General features: G+C 45.0%; 1 protein-coding gene across 2 annotated transcripts in view; it reads left to right on the top strand.

Moving 5' to 3' along the window:
- Positions 1-5,180: 5,180 nt before the first annotated feature.
- LOC122563337 (choline/ethanolaminephosphotransferase 1-like) overlaps positions 5,181-24,757 on the top strand; it is a 39,937-nt gene continuing 20,360 nt past the window's right edge. The window contains exons 1-2 of one of the 2 annotated variants that reach the window (XM_087973774.1): positions 5,181-5,648; positions 19,487-19,634. In XM_087973774.1, coding sequence (XP_087829900.1) covers positions 5,250-5,648; positions 19,487-19,634 — 547 coding nt within the window. In that variant the 5' untranslated portion in view covers positions 5,181-5,249. The remainder of the gene's footprint in view (positions 5,649-19,486; positions 19,635-24,757) is intronic. The other variant, XM_043717089.2, reaches the window with a different exon arrangement.

Below are 24,757 nucleotides of genomic sequence, written 5' to 3'. Positions count from 1 at the left end.
CTAGCAGGCACCTAACTCGGCTGGGTGTGTTTTTCCCACCTGATGAATTGCTTAGGGCCTGTAGGAGTGATTAGTCAAGCACACACAGACCTGTCAATTAACTTTTCTTCCTCACGTGTTATCTGTGTAATTAAGAACATGCAATGTTTTTTTAAACTTTTGTATAAAGGAAGCCACTTTGTATCAGTACCTCGGAGTAGCCTGCTGGGGCACTTAAAGAGCTGGTACCCTACTCTCCTGGGTTATTAGAACCTAGTTAGTTTAGCTTATAAGTATCAGTGTTATGTTGTAACAGTGATGCTATTGGTAAATAAAGGGGATGACTAAAATTAAACTAATCAGTGTGTAAGAGGGATTTTTATTCCAGACTTGCAAAGAGTATGATCTCCGGGACGAACCTAGAGAGAGGCTTACAGGTCTGAGTCCATAAGGGATTCCATGGGCCCTCTCAAATCTGTACTTTAACAATCCTGTTTAACATTTCCTCATACATTAACTCTACATCTCAGCAATCATTTGAATGAATATTCTCTGAACTGTTTCCAGTACAAATAAATAGACTGAATGTTGCACAGTACGGCTTCACAAAGGCTCAACAGAGCCACATTCTGGAATAGTGGTGCTGGAAAAGCACAATAGTTCAGGCAGCATCCGAGAAGCAGCAAAATCGACGTTTTGGGCAAAAGCCCTTCATCAGGAATACAGGCCAAGTGCCTGAAGGGTGGAGACTCGGCCTGTATTCCTGATGAAGGGCTTTTGCCCGAAACATCGATTTTACTGCTCCTTGGATGCTGCCAGAACTGCTGTGCTTTTCCAGCACCACTCTCATCCAGAATCTGGTTTCCAGCATCTGCAGTCATTGTTTTTACTTCAACACTGCCACAGCAACACCTCTCTAATTTTACATTCAATTCTGTTCCAGTCAAGATCAACATTCCATTTCTGTTCAAAATATCTTGCTGTACCTATCTTGTGATTCATTTACCACAATAACTAAATCCCTCTGTTCCTCAGAGTTCTGCAAATTCTGTCCATTTAAAATAATTTGCTACATTGCTATTCTTCCTGTCAAATGGACAAGTGCATATATTTGAACATAAAATTGCAGTTGATTTTTTTTCTCAACTCTTGTAACATATCCCAATAGTCTCTTTATGTCCTCTTGACAATTTATTTTCCTACCTATCTTTGTGCCTTCAGCAAATGTAGTAGAACTACATTCTGTGCCTTCATATGTTCATTTATGAATACTTGAAACCTCAACATCGAATCCTGAGGCACTCCACAAGTTCGTTTGTCAACATGAAAATGGCCAATTTATCTCTATCCCCTCCCCCTTGTTAGCTAACCAATTATATCTCACCAGTACCTCAGCCCTCCCCAATCCTTGATTAACACCCAGTTCCTGACCCATTCCTTAGGCCTTGACCCCCCTCAATTCCTGACCTTTATTCCAATCTCTGGTCCCATCCCCTGACACCCTCCCCAGTCCCTGAACCCATTCTGATCAGCTGCAGTCCCAGACCCCATTCCCAGTCCCTGATACCCCTCCCTAATCCTTGACCCCCCCTCCTCCCAGGCCTTGATCCCCACCCCAGTCCTCAACCTCATTCCCAGTCCTGACTCCATTCCCCAGCCCCTGACATCATTATCAGTCCCTGACCACCTCCCTAATCCTTGACCTCCTCCTTCCAGGCCTTGACCCTCTTCCCCAGTCCTTGACCCTATTCCCAGTTCTGACTCCATTCTCCAGTCCCTGAGCCCCTCCCTAATCCATGACAACACTCCAAGGCTTGGAGTCGCCTCCCTAGTCCCTGGCACCATTCCCAATCTCCGATAGCATTCCCAGTCATGACTCTACTCCCCAGTCCCTGACAGCATTCCAAGTACCTAACCCTATTCCGAATTCCTGACCCCATTCCCAGACCCTGGCCTGCTCTCTAACCCTTAATCTCCAGTTCCTGACTCCTTAGTCCCAGACATCACTTTCCAGACCATTCCCAGTCCCAAACACCATCCCTAATCCTTGAGCCCCCCCCCCACCAGTCTCTGACACCATTCCTAGTCCCTGACAGCTTTCCCAGTCCTGAATCCATTCCCCAACCCCGACACCATTCCCAGTCCCTAACCGCATTCCCATACCCTGTCCTGCTCCCTAATCCTTAACTCTCCAGTTCCTGACTCCTTTGTCCCAGACATCATTTTCCAGACCTTGCCACCATTCCCAGTCTCAAACAGTAGCCCTAATCCTTGAGCCCCCACCACTAGTCCCTGGCACCATTCCTAGTCCCTGACAGCATTCCCAGTTCTAAATCCACTTCCCAGCCCGACACCATTCCCAGTCCGAAACAACACCATTCATAATCCTTGACGGCCCCACCAGTCTCCGATTCCATTCCCCAGTCCCTGAGAGCATGCCCAGTCCCTGACCCCATTCCCAGACACAATCCTGCTCCCTAATCCTTCACGGAGAAAGTGAGGTCTGCAGATGCTGGAGATCAGAGCTGAAAATGTGTTGCTGGAAAAGCGCAGCAGGTCAGGCAGCATCCAGGGATCAGGAGAATCGACGTTTCGGGCACGAGCCTTCCTGAAGAAGAGCTCATGCCCGAAACATCGATTCTCCTGCTCCTTGGATGCTGCCTGACCTGCTGCGCTTTTCCAGCAACACATTTTCAGCCCTAATCCTTCACACCCCAGTTCCTGTCTCCTTAGTCACTGACATAATTTTCCAGACCCTGACACCCTTCTCGTGCCCTGACCATCACTCATGTTTTGATATTCTGGTCCTTGATCACCCCACTCAGTCAATGGATCAGTGGTGCTGGAAGAGCACAGCAATTCAGGCAGCATCCAAGGACAGGCAAAATCAATGTTTCGGGCAAAAGCCTTTCATCAGGAATAAAGGCAGAGAGCCTGAAGCGTGGAGAGATAAGCTAGTGGAGGGTGGGGCTGGGGATAGAGTAGCATATAGTACAATGGGTGAGTGGGGGAGGAGATGAAGGTGATAGGTCAGGGAGGAGAGGGTGGAGTGGATAGGTGGAAAAGGAGCTGGGCAGGTCGGACAAGTCCGGACAAGTCAAGGGGACAGTGTTGAGCTGGAGGTTAGAAACTAGGATGAGGTGGGGGAAGGGGAAATGAGGAAGCTGTTGAAGTCCACATTGATGCCCTGGGGTTGAAGTGTTCCGAGGCGGAAGATGAGGCGTTCTTCTTCCATGCGTCTGTTGGTGAGGGAGCGGCGGTGAAGGAGGCCCAGGACCTCCATGTCCTCGGCAGAGTGGGAGGGGGAGTTGAAATGTTGGGCCACGGGGTGGTTTGGTTGATTGGTGCGGGTGTCTCGGAGATGTTCCCTAAAGCCCTCTGCTAGGAGGCGCCCAGTCTCCCCAATGTAGAGGAGACCGCATCGGGAGCAACGGATACAATAAATGATATTAATGGATGTGCAGGTAAAACTTTGATGGATGTGGAAGGCTCCTTTAGGGCCTTGGATGGAGGTGAGGGAGGAGGTGTGGGCACAGGTTTTACAGTTCCTGCGGTGGCAGGGGAAAGTGCCAGAATGGGAGGGTGGGTCGTAGGGGGGCGTGGATCTGACCAGGTAGTCACGGAGGGAACGGTCTTTGCGGAAGGCGGAGAGGGGTGGGGAGGGAAATATATCCCTGGTGGTGGGGTCTGTTTGGAGGTGCTGAGCCTCCTTCACCGCCGCTCCCTCACCACCAGACGCCTGGAGGAAGAACGCCTCATCTTCCGCCTCGGAACACTTCAACCCCAGGGCATCAATGTGGACTTCAACAGTTTCCTCATTTCCCCTTCCCCCACCTCATCCTAGTTTCTAACCTCCAGCTCAACACTGTCCCCTTGACTTGTCCGGACTTGTCCGACCTGCCGAGCTCCTTTTCCACCTATCCACTCCACCCTCTCCTCCCTGACCTATCACCTTCATCCCCTCCCCCACTCACCCATTGTACTCTATGCTACTCTATCCCCACCCCCACCCTCCCCTAGCTTATCTCTCCACGCTTCAGGCTCTCTGCCTTTATTCCTGATGAAGGGCTTTTGCCCGAAACGTCGATTTCGCTGCTTGTTGGATGCTGCCTGAATTGCTGTGCTCTTCCAGCACCACTAATCCAGAATCTGGTTTCCAGCGTCTGCAGTCATTGTTTTTACCACCACTCAGTCACTGACCCCTCCCCAGTCACTGACCCCTCCCCAGACCCTGACCCCTCCCCAGTCACTGGCCCCTCCCCAGACCCTGTGGCCCTCCCCAGACCCTGTGGCCCTCCCCAGTCCCTGACCCCTCCCCAGACCCTGACCCCCCCCAGTCACTGACCCCTCCCCAGACCCTGACCCCTCCCCAGTCACTGACCCCTCCCCAGTCCCTGACCCCTCCCCAGACCCTGACCCCTCCCCAGTCACTGGCCCCTCCCCAGACCCTGACCCCTCCCCAGACCCTGTGGCCCTCCCCAGTCCCTGACCCCTCCCCAGTCCCTGACCCCTCCCCAGTCACTGACCCCTCCCCAGTCCCTGACCCCTCCCCAGACCCTGACCCCTCCCCAGTCCCTGACCCCTCCCCAGACCCTGACCCCTCCCCAGTCACTGACCCCTCCCCAGTCCCTGACCCCTCCCCAGACCCTGTGGCCCTCCCCAGTCCCTGACCCCTCCCCAGACCCTGACCCCTCCCCAGACCCTGACCCCTCCCCAGTCCCTGACCCCTCCCCAGACCCTGTGGCCCTCCCCAGACCCTGACCCCTCCCCAGTCACTGACCCCTCCCCAGTCCCTGACCCCTCCCCAGACCCTGACCCCCCCCCCCAGACCCTGACCCCCCCCCCAGACCCTGACCCCCCCCCCCAGACCCTGACCCCCCCCCGGGTAACCCAGGTGTTGGGTTGTTTTCTGCCCCCCCGGGGTAGTGTCTGTCCTCTTGCCCCAGAGGCCCGGCCTGGAGAGACTCCTCCTCCTCCCCGACGATATCCGGACCCATCGGCGCGTCAGTTCCGGTTGACCTTCAGTGTTTCCGGGTCAGTGGCGGCAGTGTCCAGGGAAACGGCGAAACCGGAGTCAGGCTTGGGGCCTTGGGACGGGGATCAGCCGCCGTCCGCCGGGGAGGGAGGGACAGAGGGAGAGGGAGCCCGAGCCCGGTCCGTCTGAGGGGGGGAGGAGCGGGGACACCGCCCGGGGAGAGGGGACAACCCTGACTCGGGGCCCGGGGCAAGCCCGGATCGGGCCGGGCTCTGACGGACCGAGCACCGGCTCCATGAACGCAGAGCGGCGCCCGGCGCGGCGGAGTGATGCGGGGGAGGTGCACCCGGGGTCGGCCATGAACCGCCCGCTGTCCGCCGCCCACCGGCCGGGCCGTGGGAGCGCGGGGATGGGCCGGGGCCGGGGCCTGGGCCTGGGCCTGGGCCTGGGCCTCGGCCTGAACTCGCTGTTGCAGCAGCCCCTGAACCGGCAGCAGCTGAAGCGCCTGGAGGAGCACCGGTACCGGAGCGCCGGCTCTTCGCTGCTGGAGCCCGCCATGCAGGCCTGGTGGGAGTGGCTGGTCGGCCGCCTCCCGCTCTGGGTCGCTCCCAATCTCATCACCATCACCGGCCTGGCGCTCAATGTCTGCACCACCCTCATCCTCATGATGTACTGCCCGACCGCCACTGAACAGGTACGTACTGCAGACTCCACCACAAATGGCATACGCCGCTGCCTGCCTGCTAACCAATATCCAGGTGACCCTGCCAAACAGGTAAACCAATAGATGTAGCCCACTGCCTGATGACTGGGTTAGTAAGTGTGTACAATACTTGGAACTGGCTGTCAGAAACATAGATATCGAAGAGATACTTTAGCTCCTATAACCCATTTAGAATGTGGCTGATGTATATCCCATTCTAAATTAGTGGGTGGCACAGTGGTTAGCACTGCTGCCTCACAGCGCCAGAGACCCGGGTTCAATTCCCGCCTCAGGCGACTGACTGTGTGGAGTTTGCACGTTCTCCCCGTGTCTGCGTGGGTTTCCTCCGGGTGCTCCGGTTTCCTCCCACAGTCCAAACATGTGCAGGTCAGGTGAATTGGCCATGCTAAATTGCCCGTAGTGTTAGGTAAGGGGTAAATGTAGGGGTATGGGTGGGTTTCGCTTCGGCGGGTCGGTGTGGACTTGTTGGGCCAAAGGGCCTGTTTCCACACTGTAATGTAATGTAATCTAATATATCCTGTCATCCTTGGATCTATTTCCCTTTTGTACAGTAGGTTTGGTTAGTATAAACGTATCAAGATTCTAAAAATGAACCACAGATGTTGGAAATCTGAAGGTCAAATAGAAAATGCTGGAGAAACTCCGCAGGTTTGGCACCATCTGTAGTGAGAAAAAAAATGAATAGTTCAAGTCCAATGACCTATCAGCAGAAAGCAGAACTGAAAATGCTTGGAGTTGGGGCGGGAATAGAAGAATATATGAAGATGATGCCTGGAGAGAGAAAATAGGATATTCAAATATACATTGCTGATGAGAAACTGAGGAGGGATAATTGCTAGGAGGGTTCTGACGAGAAGCATAAATGGTTGAAAATTGGTTGGTGTGCTAGGCCCAGCCCGTTCATAGCAAGACTTAGTGGCTTGGGGAAAGTAACAAACAAGCAAGTGGGTGTGTGTATGTTCAGACGTTGTGAAACTCAATGTTGAGTCCTGAAGGCTTTAAAGTGCCTAGATGGAAGATGAGGTGGTGTTTCTCTAGCTTGTGCTGAGTCTCACTTGAGCACGAGTACATCTGCAGTAGGCCTGAGCTGGAAATGTTAGCTTGGAATACGGTGGTGTGTATCAGGCAACTGGAAGCTCAGGGTCATTTATACAGATAGTGCAGATGTTCTGCAAAGATGTCACCCAGGCAGCAATTCCAGAATGAAGTGCAGGTAAATGGCTGCTTCACTTGGGAGGTGTGTATGGGGCCTTGGTGATGAGGGAGGGGGTAAATAGGCAAGTGTTAGCCTTTCTGTGGTTGCATGGGAAGATGCCATGGAGGTGTTGGGAGTGGTTGAGGAATGGACCAGTGTCCAGATTGGAACAGTCTCCGTGCAATGTTGATAAGGGAGGGGAATGTTTGTCTGGTGGTAGCACACTGCTGGAGGTGGCAGAAATGGCAACTTTTATAATCCTTTCGATGCTAATAGGGTCGAAACTGAGGACTTGGGGGATCATTCAAACCGAGAAGGAAGAGATGAAGTGTGGGAATGCATTGATCAGCTGAAGAAATCCTTGATTGAAGAAAAATGGATATTTTTAAGGACTCAAATAGGAAAGGTTTGGAGGGATGTAGGTCAGGAGCAGGCAGATTGGACTAGTTTAGTTTGGGATTATGTTTAACACAGACTGGTTGCACTGAAGGGTCTGTTTCTGCTGTATGACTATGATTTTATGACTCTGTGGCGCCTTCAGAAGGTGGCTTCATCAGAATAGAAGCAACAGAGAAACTGGGAGAATGGAATGGAGTTGTTTCAGAAAGTTGTGTTGAGGATGTATTGTCAAGATAACTGTGGGAGTCATTGGGTTTGTAGTGGATATCAGTGGCCAGTCTATCCCTGGAAATGGAAACAGATATTGAGCGAGGGAAGGAAGGAGTTAGAAATAGTGCATGTGAAGGTAAGAATGGGGTGGAAATTAGAAGCAAGGTTGATAAATTGTTTCCAATTCCAGACAGGAGAGGGAAGCAGTACTGATGATGGTATCGATGCTGGAGATAGTGTTGTGAATGGGAGCCTGAGTAGGACTGGAACAAGGAATGTTCGATGATGCCCACAAAGAGGCAGGCACACCTGGGGCCCATGCAGGTATCCATGGCCACATCTTGATCAGGAGGAAGTGAGAGAAGTTAAAGGAGAAGTTGTTCAAAGTGAGGGTGTGCTCAGCCAAGCAGAGGAGGGTGGTGATGGATGAGAAAGTTCAAGCCTCCTGTCATGAAAACAGCAAAGAGCCCTCAGACTGTCCTGGACTTGTAGAGGGATTGCACTTCCATAATAAAGAGATGACGGCTGGTGCCAACAAACTGAAAATTTTGAATGCACGTAGAACGTTAGAAGGATCACAGATATAAGTTGGAATAGACTTGTTGAGGGGGACAACAATCGAGTCACAGTAGGAAAAAATAAGTTCTGTGGGGCAAGGACAGACTGAAACAATGATCAGTCCTGCTTGTTGATTTTGGGAAGGGGAGAATTGGGTTTTATGGGGCTGGGAGACTACATGGTGTGAAGCTCTGGGAGAAGAGGGAGGAGATTCCCAGATGAAGTGAGGTTAGTTGGCAATGGTCTCTTATCTGCAGTTAACCGGTTCATTGAGAACTGTCAATGTTACATCAGTCACTTTAATTTCTCTGCTCCCCTGACCCATTCAGTGGGTTGTGGACACATCTGTCTGATGTCACATGAAGGGATCGTGGTCGGGGAGGGGGCAGCAGGAGAGAGAAGGATTGTGCTCAGCCATCACAGATAGAGGTCAGTACACAACACCGCCCTTGTTAGCAGGCTTGGTAATAACGTCAGGGTTAGGTCTGAGAGTGCAGTAACTTTGGAGGGACATAGGTTAGAATGGATGAGGAATGCAAAGAAATTGAGGTCACTGTCTCAGTGAATAGTTTGAGTGAAGTTAAGCGACCATCTCCTATTTTTCATTCTGATGAAGGTTCGCTGGACTTGAAACTTTAGCTCTGATTCTCTGACTACAGATGCTGCCAGATGTGCTGAATTTCTCCAGCATTCTCTGGTTGTTTACAAATGATTAATTGGGCTCACAGTTTGAGATAGTGTGACCCACATTTCTGCTACACTTTGTGAAGGGAGTATTTCTTAATAACTTTCCTGAGTGACCAAACAAATTTTTATACCACTATTATCTGGTCATTATCACATTGTTGTTTGTGGGACCTTGCTGTATACACACCAATTCCTAAATGGTTTAATGTAAAAAGAAAAGTCAACTGCAGAGGTGTTTCAGTGACACTGTAAACTATTTTGAGATGCACAGTAATGGTGAAAAGTGCTGTGTGACTGTAATAATTAATCCTGTGCTGCATTCCTCCCAAATCTATTATTATCCTTTCACAATCATACACCAGCTGTAGTCTAACCAGGACTTTGTATAGCTGTACCAAAGTGACGACTTCTTTTGTTATAGCTATCTCAATTCTCCTTGAAGCATACTGAGTACTTGGCTTTGTGTCTCTTTTCTCCTAGTCTCCTGAGCATCCTATTATTAAATTCCTTCCAATTTATAATAATTCAAATCCTTTGAACCCAGTGCAGAAGGCGGTGATTTGTCCCATCGTGTGTGTACCAGCTCTTCAATGAACACTATGACCTCGTGCTAATCTCCTGCCTTTGCCCCATCAGTACATTTTAATTAGGGTGTAGGTGGATCCTTAAATACAATTTAACAATATTCCAATTAAGCTGCTTGATTCAAAATATATATGGTAAAATATATTGCTTGGCAGTGACAAAACAAATATGTGGCTCAGTGCTACTTATTCTGTTACATATGGCATTAATTTCATCACTTACAATCCTACCATTGAGCAGTTTACTGGACAGCATATTTAATTTTTAAGATCAGATGAAACATGTGTATGTCCTGTTAGATTTCATAATGTGTTTAATATAATTCTTGTTAATGAATAGATTGTGATAAATTATAAATGACTGACTCCTACTAAACTGTTTGGTAAAATATAAACTAAAGTACAGAGCTGTTGCCATTGAATCGGTTTGCTTTCACTTTCAAAGTGGTTTCATGTGTAGTGATTGGAGCTGTTAACCTGGTCCAATCAGGGAGCTGTGGCTGACAGACATAAACAGGAGTGTCAAAAGAACAAAAAGTGTCAGAGGTTCTGTTCTGTCTGAGAACTGGCATTGAGGGAGCTGGATCAGTGTCAAGTACTATACACTGTAAATAAAGGGTGACTTGGTGACAGGAAAGCAGTTTCTGTGGAGTTTTTTTCCATTCGGATCATCATTGGATTCTTAATTCCATATCTGTTTTGAATACATATTTCACCATCTGTAGTGGTGGGATTTGAACTTGGGATCCTGGTACTTTAGCTAAGGATTACTAGTCCAGTGATAATACCACTTGGTCATTGCCTTTCCTTTGTTAGAAATTACCTGGCGTTTATGTGTACTTGTGGATGCCACATTATAGGGAAGATATGAATGCATTGTTATGGACTAGGCCCGACCACTCAAAACATTCTTAAGCAGGCAGCCCAGACCATAACTTTGCAATTTGTTTCAGGAAGTACACAGTAAAAATTATCCGGAGTGAGCTAGCTGAGTTGACTACGAGATTTTAACACAGACAAAAATTAATTCACAAAATTACCCAATGAAACACAAAGAACAGAATAAAGAATCCCTACAGAACTCAGTCTATCCAAACTAGAGTTAAATGTGCTGTTCCAAATATGCACAACAGTCCCAGTCCCATAAACACAGTATAAAAAAGGGTCAGATGCTTACAGGTTGAAGTTTAGAAAGGCAGAAGAGAGAGTTTTCACACAGCTCACTGTTGAAGTCCCAACCAGTTCTGCACTGAACTAAACTGCTCACCTGGAGAGCTGATCCCTCTCCTTTCATTCTACAGGTCACTTTGAAAGCATGACCACTTTGGCCTGAAGTCTCATCTGTTTACATATAAACAAAAAGGCCCCTCAATGCCCTTTAATCTCTGTACCAAATAAGACTAATCGGCACCGAGAACAGTTTATTACCATTCTGAAAAAACCCAAGGGCACTGCATTCTTGAGAAAAGGAACCAGCTTTGTGACAGCATTCGAGAGAGAGTGCAAGTATGGTATGCAAGAATGCCTTCAGGAATGAGAAACTTCAGCTATGAGAATAGATTGAAGAGGCTGGGACTGTTCTCCTTGAGAGAAAGGAGGCTGACAGGAGGTTTGATCAAGGTTTTCAAAATCATGAACAGGCTGGATAGTGTAGGTAGGGAGAAGCTGCTCCCGTAAATAAAATGAACAAGAATGAGAGGCATAGGTTTAATGTGAAGTGCAAAAGAAGCTAGGGCGATGAGAAAAAAAACTTAGTCACATGACAGGTAGTTCAGGAATGGAATGCGCTGCCTGCAAGTGTGATGTAGCAGGTTCAATTAGGTATTCGAGACTGCATTGGAGAATTGTTGGGATAGAAATATTGTGTAAGGATGCCTGATTTGTACCTGGTGGATTTATATCCTTTCTTATTTTTGGACAGTGATAGGATTATTATAGAATCTCTGCAGTGTGGAAACAGGCTGTATGGCCCAACAAGTCCACACTGACTCTCAGAGCATTCCACCAGCTTCACTCTCTTCCCTATCCCTGTAACCCTGCATTTCCTTTAGCTAATTCACCTATCCTACACATCCCTACACAGTACAGGCAATTGAGCATGGCCAGTTCCCCATAACTTGCACATCTTTGGACTATGGGAGAAACCTGGAAGAAACCCACATAGACACGGAGAATGTGCAAACTCCACACAGACAGTCATCCGAGGCTGGAATTGGACCAGGGTCCTTGGTGCTGTGAGGCAGCAGTGATAACCGCTGAGCCACAATGCTCGAGTATTCCAGTCTTCCAGAATCTGCCTCCAGATTGGGATGGGAAGTTTGTTTTAGAGCCTCTGTTTACTTCCCTCTGTATATGGCTCATCCAGACTAAGTGACTTTTCTATTGATTTTATGACAAACCTTTTAACCACATCTATTTTATAGAATCCAATTGCCTTTCTACCAACCCCTAGCAATGATACTGACTGCATCCTCTTCTTTATTGACAATGAAGGCAGCTTTGTGAAGGCAGAGGCTCTAAATAGTTTGCTATTTAGATTTGTAATGAGCACAACCTTTTTGACTACCTTTTGTGTACAAGTTCATCAGAGATTTTTGGGTTCCCTACAAATTTCATCCTTCAATACATCGATGGAACACTCTGCTGACAGCATTGGGTTCTACCTGCAGCAAAATGGATCGCATCAATTCAAGAAAGCAGCTCACAACTGTCTTCTCGAGGGCAACTAGGGCAGGCAATAAATTCTGGCCCAGCCAGCAATGTCTATGTCCCATGAGTGAATAAACACATTATTCAGAACAACTAAAGAGAACACCATGATTAACAATACCAGCAGCACTCCATACAATGCTAGCATAAGGATTGTTGCATATGTATTAACCTATTAACATGCACAGTAATCTGTTAGTACAGACCTTATCATAAAGGTTAGTCAACTTAGCTCAGTATATCTCTGCAGGAGTTCTTCAGGGCAGTGTCCTAGGTTCAACCATCTTCTCCTTCAACTATCTCCTTCCATAAGGTCAGAAGTGGGGCTGTTCACTGTGCACTGTTCAGCAATATTCACCAATCCTCACGCTGAAGCACTCCATGTTCAAATGCAACAAAATGTAGGTAATATGCAGGCTTGGGCTGAAAACTGGCAAATAACAAATTGACAGCACACGAATAGCAGACCATCTCCAATAAGAGGCAATCTACCACCCCCCAACATTCAATATTGTTACCGTCACTAAAATTCCAGCACTGTCAACATCTGGAGGTTACCATTGACCAGAAATTTAACTGTACAAATTAAACACTGTAGTTACAAGAGCAGGTCGGTGGCTAGGAATGGTGTCTAGTGGCTCACCCCCTGCCTCCCCAAAGCCTGTTCACCACTACAAGGCACAAGTCAGGAGTGTGATGGAATACCTTTCACTTGCTTGGATGAGTGCAGCTCCAACAACACTCAAAAGAAACTTGATACTATCCAGGGTAATATAGCCCACTTGTTTGAGAGCACATCCTCAAACATGCACTCCTTCCACCACTGCAGAAATTCACCAAAGATCCTTTGACGGCATCTTCAAAACCCACAACTCCTTCCATCTAGAAAGATAAGGGCAGGAAATGCATGGAAGTATCATCACCTGTAGGTTCCTTTCCAAGCCACCCTGACTTGAAACTCTCTGACCATTCCTTCATTGTCACTGTGTCAAAATCCTGGAAGTCCCTGATATTGTGGATCTATCTATGGCAAATGGATTGCAGCGGTTCAAGTTACTTGCCATCACCTTCTGAAGGCCAACTAGATACTGGCAACAAATGCTGGTGCAGCTAGTGATGTCCATTTTTCATGAATGAATACTAAGTGTCTTGTACATCACCCCTCTGTTCTAACACCCCTATTAATAAAACCAAGAGTACTGCATGCTATATTTCTGTCTCCACATGTCTTGTCACCTTCAATGATCTGTGCTCAGACACACCCAGATCTCTCTGCTCTTGCAATTCTACCTTTCAGAATTCCTGCTTTTGGAATTCTACCTTTTATTTTGTGTTATCTTTCAATGTTCTTTCAGTCAAAGTCTATCACTTCTTGCATTAATCCTTACTGCCCACCCTGCCAAATTGTCAGCATCATTTTAGAGTTCCACACTGTGGACCTCATGTTTCACAACTCTTCCAAGTTTCATCTGCAAATTTTGTAATTGTCCCTTCGAAGCCCAGGTTAAGATCTTTAATATATGTCAGGAAAAGCAAATGCTCCAATACCAGATCCCCGGGGGAACTCCTCTACAAATCTCCCTCAAACCCATAAAATACCCAGTTTCTCCATTTCCTATCCCTCAGCCAATTTTACATCCATGTTGCTCCTGTCCCTTTTCTACTATATTGCGTAATCCTCAGAAGTATGTAGTGCACACTGTATCAGGTTAATCGATTTTATCTTCTAGCCATTATATAGACACGGTTATAAGGAGATCAGGCTTAGAACTAAATATTCAGGGGTATGAGAATTTCCCAAAGGAAGGGAAATGTATTAGGTTATGTTAGTACATGATAGAATGAGTACAATAGAGAGAAATAATTTAGGACTGGAAGGTATACAATCCATATGATTGAACATCAGAAATAATGAGGGGAAGAAGACACTGGTGGGAGTGGTCTATAGGTCTATGAGATGTGAGAAAAAGACAGTACTTTAATGATGCAGGACTAATCTTGTAAACTGGGAAAATTAGATTGGCAGAGAAAGCCGTACAGAAGAATTCATAGTTTTCTTGGGAGAGTATCCTGGAACAGTGTGTGTTTTGGGTTAAGCGAGGATTCAGGCTATTCTGGATCTGGCAATGTGTAACGAGGTCGGTTTAATAAATTATCTCGGTCAGAAATTCCCCAGGGAACAGTGACCGTAGCACTTGAGAGTGAGAAATCTTGGCCTGAAATAATTGTGCTAAACGTAGATGTTTAAGAAAATAGTCCATACCGAGAAACATATAAAATTATAAAAGAGATAGATAAGATAGAGGCAGGCAGGTTGTTTCCACTGGTGGGTGAGACTAGGACTGGGGACATGGCCTCAAGATTAGGGGGAGTAGATTTAGGACTGCTTTAGTAGAAGAGTAATGAACGTATAGAATTCTCTGCCCAAGGAAGTAGAGACCGCTTCATTAAATATATTCAAGACACAGTTGGATGGGGTTTGCATGGTAGGGGAATTAAGGGTTATGGGGATAATGGAGGTAGGAGGAGTTGAGATGATGGATAGATCAGCCATAATCTTAGTGAATGGTGGAGTAGGCTCGATGGGCCAAATGGAAACTTGTGCTTCTGTTACTACGAAACTATGAAATAACCCAGTGAGGAATATAGACCCTAGGAATGGGCCAAACTGGCAATTATTAACTAAGAAAGTTAAGGATAGTGTCGAACTGAATGAAAAGGCATACTTCAAGGCACAGTTTAGTGGCAACCAGAGAATTGGAAAAGCTTTAAATCCAACAAAGATAACCAAAAACAAAATGAGAAAAAACAAACCATGTAAACAGTTAAGTAAAAAAATGGGCAGTGAGCACTTTAAATATATAAAAAGGAAGAATGAGGCCAAAGTGAGCGGGAACCCCTTGGAAAATGAGACTGAGAAGCAATAATAGATTAGATTAGAGGACGGCACGGTGGCACAGTGGTTAGCACTGCTGCCTCACAGCGCCAGAGACCCGGGTTCAATTCCCGCCTCAGGCGACTGACTGTGTGGAGTTTGCACGTTCTCCCCGTGTCTGCGTGGGTTTCCTCCGGGTGCTCCGGTTTCCTCCCACAGTCCAAAGATGTGCAGGGCCAGGTGAATTGGCTGTGCTAAATTGCCCGTAGTGTTAGGTAAGGGGTAAATGTAGGGGTATGGGTGGGTTTCGCTTCGGCGGGTCGGTGTGGACTTGTTGGGCCGAAGGGCCTGTTTCCACACTGTAATGTAATCTAATCTAATAATCTAATAGGGAACCAGTAAATAGCAGAGGGGTTGATAAATACTTTGCGTCATTTTTCACCATAGTGGACATTGACAACATTCTTAAAAATGTTCTTAAAGAAGCTAAAGCGAAGGGGAGGAAATAAATATAGCTATCACTAGGAAAAAGTACCAAGGAAGTTAATGGGACTAATGGGTTGAGTCCTAAGATTTTAAAGGAAGTGGCTGCAAAAATAATAGATGCTCATCTTCCAAAAATGTTAGATGTGTGAAAAATTCCCAATCAACATCTTTATTCAAAAAATGAGACAAAAATCAGTAACTATAGACCAGTTAACTTCCCATCTGACATTGGAAATATGTCAGAGTCTGTTATGAAGGATGTAAAGTAAATTTAATGGAATCATGAGGGGGAAATGATGCCTGACAGATTTAATATCGTTCTTTTGAAGTAACAAGCAGGGTAGATAAAATAGAACAAGTTGGTGCAACATTTGGATTTCCAAAAGGCACTTGATGCGGTACCACATATAAGGCTATTTAATAAGTTAAGAACCCATAGTGTTATGGGTGGTTTGTTAGCATGGATAGAGGATTGGCTAACCAATGAAGAGTTGGGATAAGGGAGCATTTTCAAGATGACCGCTCCCATCCATGGACTCAATTTACACGTCTCATAGCCCTGGAAAGGCCGACAACAGGCAGAAGATACAGAAACTTGAGCATGTACCAGCAGGTTCAAGAATGGCTTCTTCTCTGTCATTATTAGACTGAGGAATGGACTGTCTAACTTCAAATAATGCTGATCTTGTTAATGTTGATCTTGCCTGGCGCACATCCTGTGCAGTGAAACCTGTATGCCTTACCCTATCCAAGTTGTTTTTTCACCTTATGATCTTTATGTCCTTGTTATGATCTGTCAACCCTGCTTTTCACTGTACTTGGTACATGTGGCAATAAATCAAATCAAAGTTTGGTCACCTGATCTAAGGACAGGTACAGGTCCAAGTAAACATCTGGGTGTGGAGGGACTTTGTTTAAAGTTGAGACTGAGTATGTTGGGCTTGGAGTTTAGAAGAATGGGAGAAGCTCTTATTGAAACCTACAATGTTTTAGGGGGTTTGAAAGGGAAGATGGATTGAAAAATATGCTGAGTGATCAGACATAGTAATTATCAATGGATATTTTTTGATTGGAGTAAAGTTGGTAGCAAGGTTTTCCAGGAGTTGGGATTGGGCCCTTGTTTTTACCAATATATTTTAATGATCAAATTGGTGAGCAAACATTTCGGTGCAGTCAAGTGAAAGGTGATGGTGTTTTTGTACCAAGGACATTGAAAAGCAATACAAAATAATGTAGGGGAATGGGTCTGGGTGGGTTGCGCTTCGGCGGGTCAGAGTGGACTTGTTGGGCCGAAGGGCCTGTTTCCACACTAAGTAATCTAAAAACAAATAGGGGGAACAGTTCTAAAAGGGGTGCAGGAGCACAGAGATCTGGGTGTATATGTACACAGATCATTGCAAGTTTTGAGAGAAAGCAGTAAGTAAAGCATACAGTATCCTTGGCTTTATTAATAGGGGCACAGAGTACAGACCTCAGCTGGAATATTATGTGCTGTTATGGGTACCACATAACAGGAAGGATATGAACATGTTGGAGAGAGTGCAGAAGCGGTTCACAGGAATGCTTCCAGAAATTAGGAGGTTCAGCTATGCAGATAGATTGAAGAAGTTGGAACTATTTTCCATGGAGAGTTCCTTGCCAGTCTCTCTATGACAACGAGACGTGTAAATTGAGACCATGGATGGAAGGTGTCTTCCTTGAAGAGCAGAAGGCTAAGATGAGATCTGGGGTTGAAAAATGTGATGCTGGAAAAACACGGCAGACCAGGCAGCATCCGAGGAGCAGGAGAATCGACGTTTCAGGCATAAGCCCTTCTTCAGGAATGGGCTCCTTCCTGAAGAAGGGGTTATACCCGAAACATCGATTCTCCTGCTCCTCGGATACTGCCTAGTCTGCTGTGTTTTTCCAGCATCACATTTTTCAACTCTAGTCTCCAGCGTCTGCAGTCCTCACTTTCTCCTAAGATGAGATCTGGTAAAAGTTTTCAAAATTATGAATGGGCTGAATAAAGTAGATAGGGAGAAACTGTTCCTGCTCATAAAAGGAGCAAGGGGGCATTGATTTGAAGTGATGTGCAAAAGAAGAAAGGGCGAAGATGTGTATTTGCTCTGGTGTGGGCAGGTTCGATTGTGACATTCAAGAGGGCGTTGGATGGTTATTTGGTTAGAAGTAGTATGCAGGGGTATGCAGTATGCAGGGGGGTGGGGGGAGTGATGTCAGGAGGTTGGCTCGAGCTATTGATCATTTAGATTAGATTAGATTACTTACAGTGTGGAAACAGGCCCTTCGGCCCAACAAGTCCACACCGACCCGCCGAAGCGCAACCCACCCATACCCCTACATTTACCCCTTACCTAACACTACGGACAATTTAGCATGGCCAATTCACCTGACTCTGCACATCTTTGGACTGTGGGAGGAAACCGGAGCACCCGGAGGAAACCCACGCAGACACGGGGAGAACATGCAAACTCCACACAGTCAGTCGCCTGTGCGACTGGAGCGGGTGGAGGCAAAAACACTTGTCATTCGGAGAGATATTGAGAGGTGGTTTCCCCTTGTGGGAGAGTCTAAGTAACTAATCTCAGTATGGGGTCACCCATTTAGGACAGATGATTATTTTCTAAGGGTAGTGAATTTTGAATTCTTTCCTGCTGAGGCCAAACTAGGCTAGGTCATCAAGTGTAATCAAAGTTCAGAGATTTTTGATCAATCAGGCCATCTAGACTATGGGAAAAAGGGATGGAAGCAGAGTTAAGATTAATCAGCCATGATCTTGTTAAATGGCAAGGCATATGCAATGGGCTGAATGACCTATGTCTGTCTTATGTTATATGATCTTCAAGGGCAGTCACTCTTCCTTTACCTGAATTCAGTTCTTCTGTCCTTTTTGCTATTAAATCTAATGAAGTCTGATGCTAGTGGTCTGTGCAGAATCCAGACTGAACATCAGTGAGAAGGTTGTTGGGAGAGCAAGTTTTCACCACTTTGCTGAGGTGATCAAGAGTAGACTGGAATAGTAATTGGCTAAATTTGCTTTTGTTGTCATGTGGATAAGACACGCTTCCCTGTTGTCATCTCCATGCGAACTGACTAGTTCGGCTAAGCGTGCTGCTATTTCTGAGTACATGTATTCCAATAATATCTCAGAATCACATAAATGTAGCTGGAATATTGTCAGGACTTGTAGGCTCTCTATGTCTAGAATGTCCTGACATGCTTTCAAATGTGGTGTGAATTAAATTGGTCCAAAACTGGCTTTTGTTATGGGGACTTCGGGAAGATGGTGAGGTAGACCTCCTTCCTGACAGTTGTAGCCACAGATGGTTCTGAAAGCTTCTGCCTTGTTATGTGGACTAATGCCAGATTTAGTTTTTACCACAATCCAATAACTCCACTTCTGATGCTAGCTTTTTACTCCAGATTAATTTAGCTAAACTTAAGGCTTCCCTGGTGTAATTTTCTGTCTCTGGTCCACAGGTCTGGGCAGACAATCACTGTGTTAGCCTATCTGCAAAGGGCAGATTGTTTTAGCTATCTAGGTTAGACTTGAATTGTAGGTGCTGAGATGGCTCAGGAGTGAAGGGTGTCCCCCAGCTTCTGTTAGAAGCAGCAGTCCTGCCCATTACTGTGGGAATATTGTTTGATTAGAGTTGGTTGGAGTCCTGCATAATAGACTTATCTGCATTTAACCCTCCAACAGAACTACAGGGTTTGACATTGCCAATGCAAATAGCTCTGACGGTACAGAGGAAACATCTTAATATAATCCATTACTCTTTTGAGCTGGTGGCATATCTGAGCCCAAGTATATTGTTGAGTGAAATTGTTTATTAAAAGACTGACCTACATCTCTGTAGCATCTGTCAGGACCATGACACATCCCAATGTGTTTCAATGCGATATGATCACTATCATAATAAGTTGTTATTTCTGTACATGGTGCTACTTGTGATCCAATGTGGTGTTCAGTTGATGCGACTTCACACTTGTCAGTGTGCTTGTTCTATGTGATTCTCTTCATCTATTCCTTGATTTTGTTCCTGGTGTGTGAGAGTGTCTGGTGTTGTGTTTGGGCTCATTTGATATTTTCTATGTTCTACAGGCACCTTTGTGGGCATACTTGGCCTGTGCTTTAGGCCTTTTCATCTACCAGTCTCTTGATGCTATAGATGGGAAGCAGGCGAGAAGAACCAATAGCAGTAGTCCTCTTGGAGAACTGTTTGACCATGGCTGTGATTCACTTTCCACAGGTAGGACCCCGCTTAACTGGTGGGTATCTTATCAGCTGAATATACCGAAACCTCTCCTGTGTGATTATTCCGGTTATTGTAACCAATGGCTTTAGAAGGCCATTTAATGCAGGCCCAGAAGTGGAATGGGAGTAGAAGGCATGAGCATAAAGTTGGTTGAGTGACTGGAAGTAGTAGTAGTGAACAGTTATTTTTCAGACTGGAGGAAGGTTTACAAGGGCTTCCCTAGGAATCGAGACTAGTGATACAGGAAACTAAGGAAAGAATAGTGATAGACCTTAAGGGGACATGGACTGGTGAAATGAGCAGACACTGGCAGATCAAATTTAATACAAGGAGGACTGAAGTGAAACATTTAGTAGGAAAAATGAAGGGCAATAAAGTAGTGGTTACAATTCTAAAAGGGACGCAGGAGCCAAGGGACCTGGGAGGGTATGTGCACAAGGTGCTAGAAGAAATTCAGAAGGATCTCTATCATTTTGTATCTTGGGCTTTATAACTAGAGGATATGTCCTTGAAGGAATAATGCTAAGAATCTAGGACGGATAGACATTATCAATCAATGAGTTCAAAAGAAACATATTAAGTGCAAAAGAGAAGAAAAACTCGTTTACTGGTATGAATAAAAGAAAATATAGAAACACATTGCAATGATTAGAGGAAGCATTGCAAGACCTGGGAAAAGTTCAGCAGTGTGGGATAAACAAAAGAGTAAACCGTCCCTGCAAAAGGGAAGAAATAGAAGCAGTCAAACCCATGAGCGATACAATTGTACTCGGAGGACAGGAACAAGCTGGCAAACACTTCAAATAATTGCCTACTTCATGCATTCAAAGGTGAAACTGTGAACTATCTCTTTTCCAAGCAGAGGACTTAGAATCCCAGACAAGCTCAAAACAGGATTGGCAATATTATATAGGATGTCTGACAGAATTACAAAAATTAAAAACACCGGAATTGTTAGTGTAGAAGGAGACCTTTAGCCTGTCATGCTTGCACTAACTCTTGGGGCATTTTGACTTGGTATCATTCTCCAGTTTTTACCCCATATCCTTGCACGTAGATAATTATTTGATTAGAAACAAATGCCCTTTAACTACCTCAGTTGAACCTGCCTCCAGGTATTGGATTCCCAGGCTCTAACTACTCACTGTGTGCAAAGATTTTCTCTCACAACACGATTGTTTCCTTTGCAGATTACTTGAAAACTGTACTTGCTCATTTCTTGATCCTTTTAAGAGTGGAAACTGTTTCTCCCTATTGACTCTGTCCAGACCCTTCATGAGTTTAGCTTAATGAATATATGAACAAGGAAAAAGAGTAGGCCACTTGGCCTTTTGAGTCTGCTCTGCAATTCAGTCAGATCGTGACAATCTGATTTTAGCCTCTGCTCTACATTCCTGCATACCCCTCAACGATCTTTTGTTCTCTTGGTCATAAAGAATCTATCAAACTCTGCTTTAAATATTTAAAGATTCAGCATCCACTGCCTCTTTGAGGAAAGGAATTCCAAAGCTCCTAAACCCTCAGATTTATTTTTCTTCATCTGTCTTAAAATGATCCTTCATTTTAAATTATGACTCTTTATTCTAGATTCTCTCACAAGAGGGATCACCTTATCCACATCCACCTGGTTAAGTCCACTCTGGATCCTATATATTTCAATTAAGTCACCTCTGACGTGTCTAAATTCAAGGGTACAGAAATTTTCTCAAAGCAAGCCACTTATTCTAGGTTTTATGAACTGCTTTCAACATATTAATGTATCGTGGTCTGTACACAATACAGCTTCCAAACTTCCATCAAATCTCCCCTCTGCCATCTCCACTCCAAGATAAACAGTCCCAACTTCTCCAGTTTATCTTCACAACTGAAGTTTCTCCGGAACCATTATTGACAACTTCATTCTGTCTAACGCATTCACGCCCAGAAGAGTGTTGTCCATAACTCTGCACTTACTCCAGTTGATGTAAAACTAATGTCCTATACATGCTCAGCATGATCTCTGTACATTTGTAATCTTTGCCCCTTAATAAAACTTAGAATAACATATACTCCAACTGTGTTCCCTACGGTGTGCTCCATACTTTACACACTCCAATTAGTTTTCTACCAAAATGCATCACTTCACCCCTATCTGCCCATTCAGCCAACTTGTCAATACCCTTTAGTTATAAACTCTCATCCTCCCAATCTACAATGCTTCCAAGTTTTGTATCATCTGCAAACTTTGAAGTTGTCTTCTGTGCACCAAGGATTAGATGATTCCTATTAACAGAAAAAACTAAGGTACCAATAATGATTCCAGTCCAGCTCTGTTCTTAGCTGAAAAATGTGTTGCTGGAAAAGCGCAGCAGGTCAGGCAGCATCCAAGGAACAGGAGAATCGATGTTTCAGGCATAAGCCCTTTTTCAGAAATGCCTGAAACGGTGATTCTCCTGCTCCTTGGATGCTGCCTGACCTGCTGCGCTTTTCCAGCAACACATTTTTCAGCTCTGATCTCCAGCATCTGCAGCCCTCACTTTTTCTCCCAGCTCTGTTTTTAACTCAGTCAGCTCCCTCACTTCATTATTGAATGTTCTTTTCTGCCATCTTTTCTAAACCTTATTTAAACCAATGATCTCTGTTTCCTAAATGTTCCACCATCGATACTTTATCTAATGGGTCCACCTTATTCCCAAGAACCAGGTCGAGCAATGCCTCCTTTCTCATTAGACTGGAAACAAATTGTTGTGGAAAATTCTCCTAGACTGGAAGTGCCATTGCTATGGGTTGTCATGTCTGGCTAACTTGGGTGAATATTTCTTTTCTTACTATTGCATTCCCAGTCAATATTTGGTTAATTAAAGTTCTTGATTATGACTACACTATAAGTTTGCAGTTCTGTTATTTCCTTACATACAAGTTGGTCACCTAACCAACAATGTAATTGCTTGTTATTTTTTTCTTAGCACTAGTCAAATCAGTTCTCTCTGGGGTATTCTCTTTCTCCAGCATTGCAATGTTCTCCTTAACCAGTAGTCACTTACCTTATCATTCCTGAACACCTCGTATTCAGGAAGGCAGTGTTTGCTGATACCAGCAACTCCTGGCAACTATGCAGGTGTGCTTGTTGGGAAATCACTGACATCATTGGGTGAGCTTTGTGTGATAGCATGTCAAAGTGCATTCCTGCTCATGCACAGGTAAGCATGTACATTTTTGAACTACGCTTCAGTGGTGGATAGGATGGGATCACCCCTGGAGTAAGGAAAGGAAGAGAGTCCAGAAACCAAGTTTGGCAGAGCAATAAGAAGGGCCCATGAACCAGGAGGTCATCTCTCCTTCTCCTGCCTTCCATGCTCCCTCACAATCTTTCTCTGTCTCTCACATACTCACTCTTATTTCTTCTCTCTTTTCTAATACAAATCGTTTCATCCATTATTTTGTGCACCCTGATATTTCTTCCTAATATTCACTTCTAGTTCTCACACTATTGCCAGTTTAATGTGAACTGTCTCTAATCGCGCTGACAAAAGTTTGGTCCTAACTTGTATTCATTTGCAACCCATCTAGTTTGTACAGGTTCCATTTCCCACCCTGCCCAGAGCTAGTTCCAGGATTTTGAAACCCTCTCTCCTGTACTATCTTTTCAGCCACAAATTCATCCATCTTGTGTTCCTCCTTTCTGTATTTAGTAGCATGTTGGAGTTTTTTATTTACTTGTGGGGTATGGGAATTGTTAGTTGGGCAAATAGTTATTGCCTATTCCTAATTGCCATGGGGTAGATGGTGTTGACTGTCATCTTGAACCACTAGAGTCCACAATGCCAAAAAGGAGGGAATTCCAGGATTTTGATCCAAAGCCCTGTTTTGCACCAAATCGGAGGAGCAGAAGAATGGAAGGACTGGACAATGCACCATGATGTTGAAATGGTCAAGGCTGTGTCTCACTGTCTTGGAATCAATGATCAATATGCCGAACCAGTGCAATGCTTGACACAGCCAAAACACTTCTTATTCTACTGCTATAGATTTATAAATTGGAGAAATTCTGATCACATAGAAATGACCCATACTGAACTCTGGTCATGTCTGGGCTGGTGTCAAGCCAAGTTGGGGGCTAGTGTCTGGTAGTCAGCCTTGTGTAGGGAGGTTACCCATTCCTCATTTAGTGTGCCTTTCATCCTTGTAAACTTGAAGGAATGTAAACCCAGTGGACATAATCACTCCTCATTGGGCAATTCTCTGATCTTGGGAGTCAGTCAAGTGAACATTGGTTAAGATCCCTATGGAGCAGGTACATTCTTCCTTATATAGAAATCAACACTGCACACGCTAATCGAGGCGTAACCCCGCCATTTATACACCAAAACATATAATTTCTTTACAAAACATATAAGTTCATTTGTAACAAAAGTGAGCCATTCACCTTCCTAATTGCTTGCTGTGTATGCATGTTTCATTTGTCTCTAGCTATTCAGAAGTAAATCTGCTTCATTATTTTTGCTGTCAGTGTGGATAATTTCACACTTTGTCCCGTTGTATTCTGTCTGGCATGTTCTTACCAATGCTCAACTGATCTGTCTCTACCTTCAGCCTGCTTGTAAACTATTGCAGTATCCAGTGATGTTATCAATGTCTCCATTTTCCCCCTTTACTGCAATGTTCCGAATTAACCTTTTTCATAGCACAGTGCTCCATTACAAAATCCCATATTCACTCAGTGGTTCCTTGGTATACTGATCAAGAAAACCATTTTGTGCGCATTCTATTAAGTGTTCTTAGTGCAACTGTGAGGCAAATTTATTTTATGTGGCTAATGATTAAAATCCTGTGATTACTTTTATTGCCTCTAATTTACTGAGTTTTACGCTCTGCCGTCCATGCGATTACTGTTTGGGGATTTTTACTGTACAGTTGTATATGGTAGAAATGACTAATAAAAGCTACTCTCCTCTACTCTAATAAACCGCTCCCACCAATGTCTCACGCCCATTGCTTAGGAGAGGCATGATTTTACCTTTTGATCTTACAACTGTCTTTATCATTTAATTTATTAGAGCAATTTCCTCTTATTTTGCCCAGCCTAAGTTAGTTGGAATATTTAGTTCTCAATCTTGGTCACTTTGCAAACTTTACTT

Source organism: Chiloscyllium plagiosum, unplaced genomic scaffold (genome assembly GCF_037043375.1).
Source record: "Chiloscyllium plagiosum isolate Xiang-an unplaced genomic scaffold, Cpla_swu_hap1 HiC_scaffold_26, whole genome shotgun sequence".
Classification (NCBI taxonomy): domain Eukaryota; kingdom Metazoa; phylum Chordata; class Chondrichthyes; order Orectolobiformes; family Hemiscylliidae; genus Chiloscyllium; species Chiloscyllium plagiosum.
The sequence above is the reverse complement of the archived record's forward strand: the minus strand, read 5'-3'. Positions and strand labels throughout refer to the sequence as shown.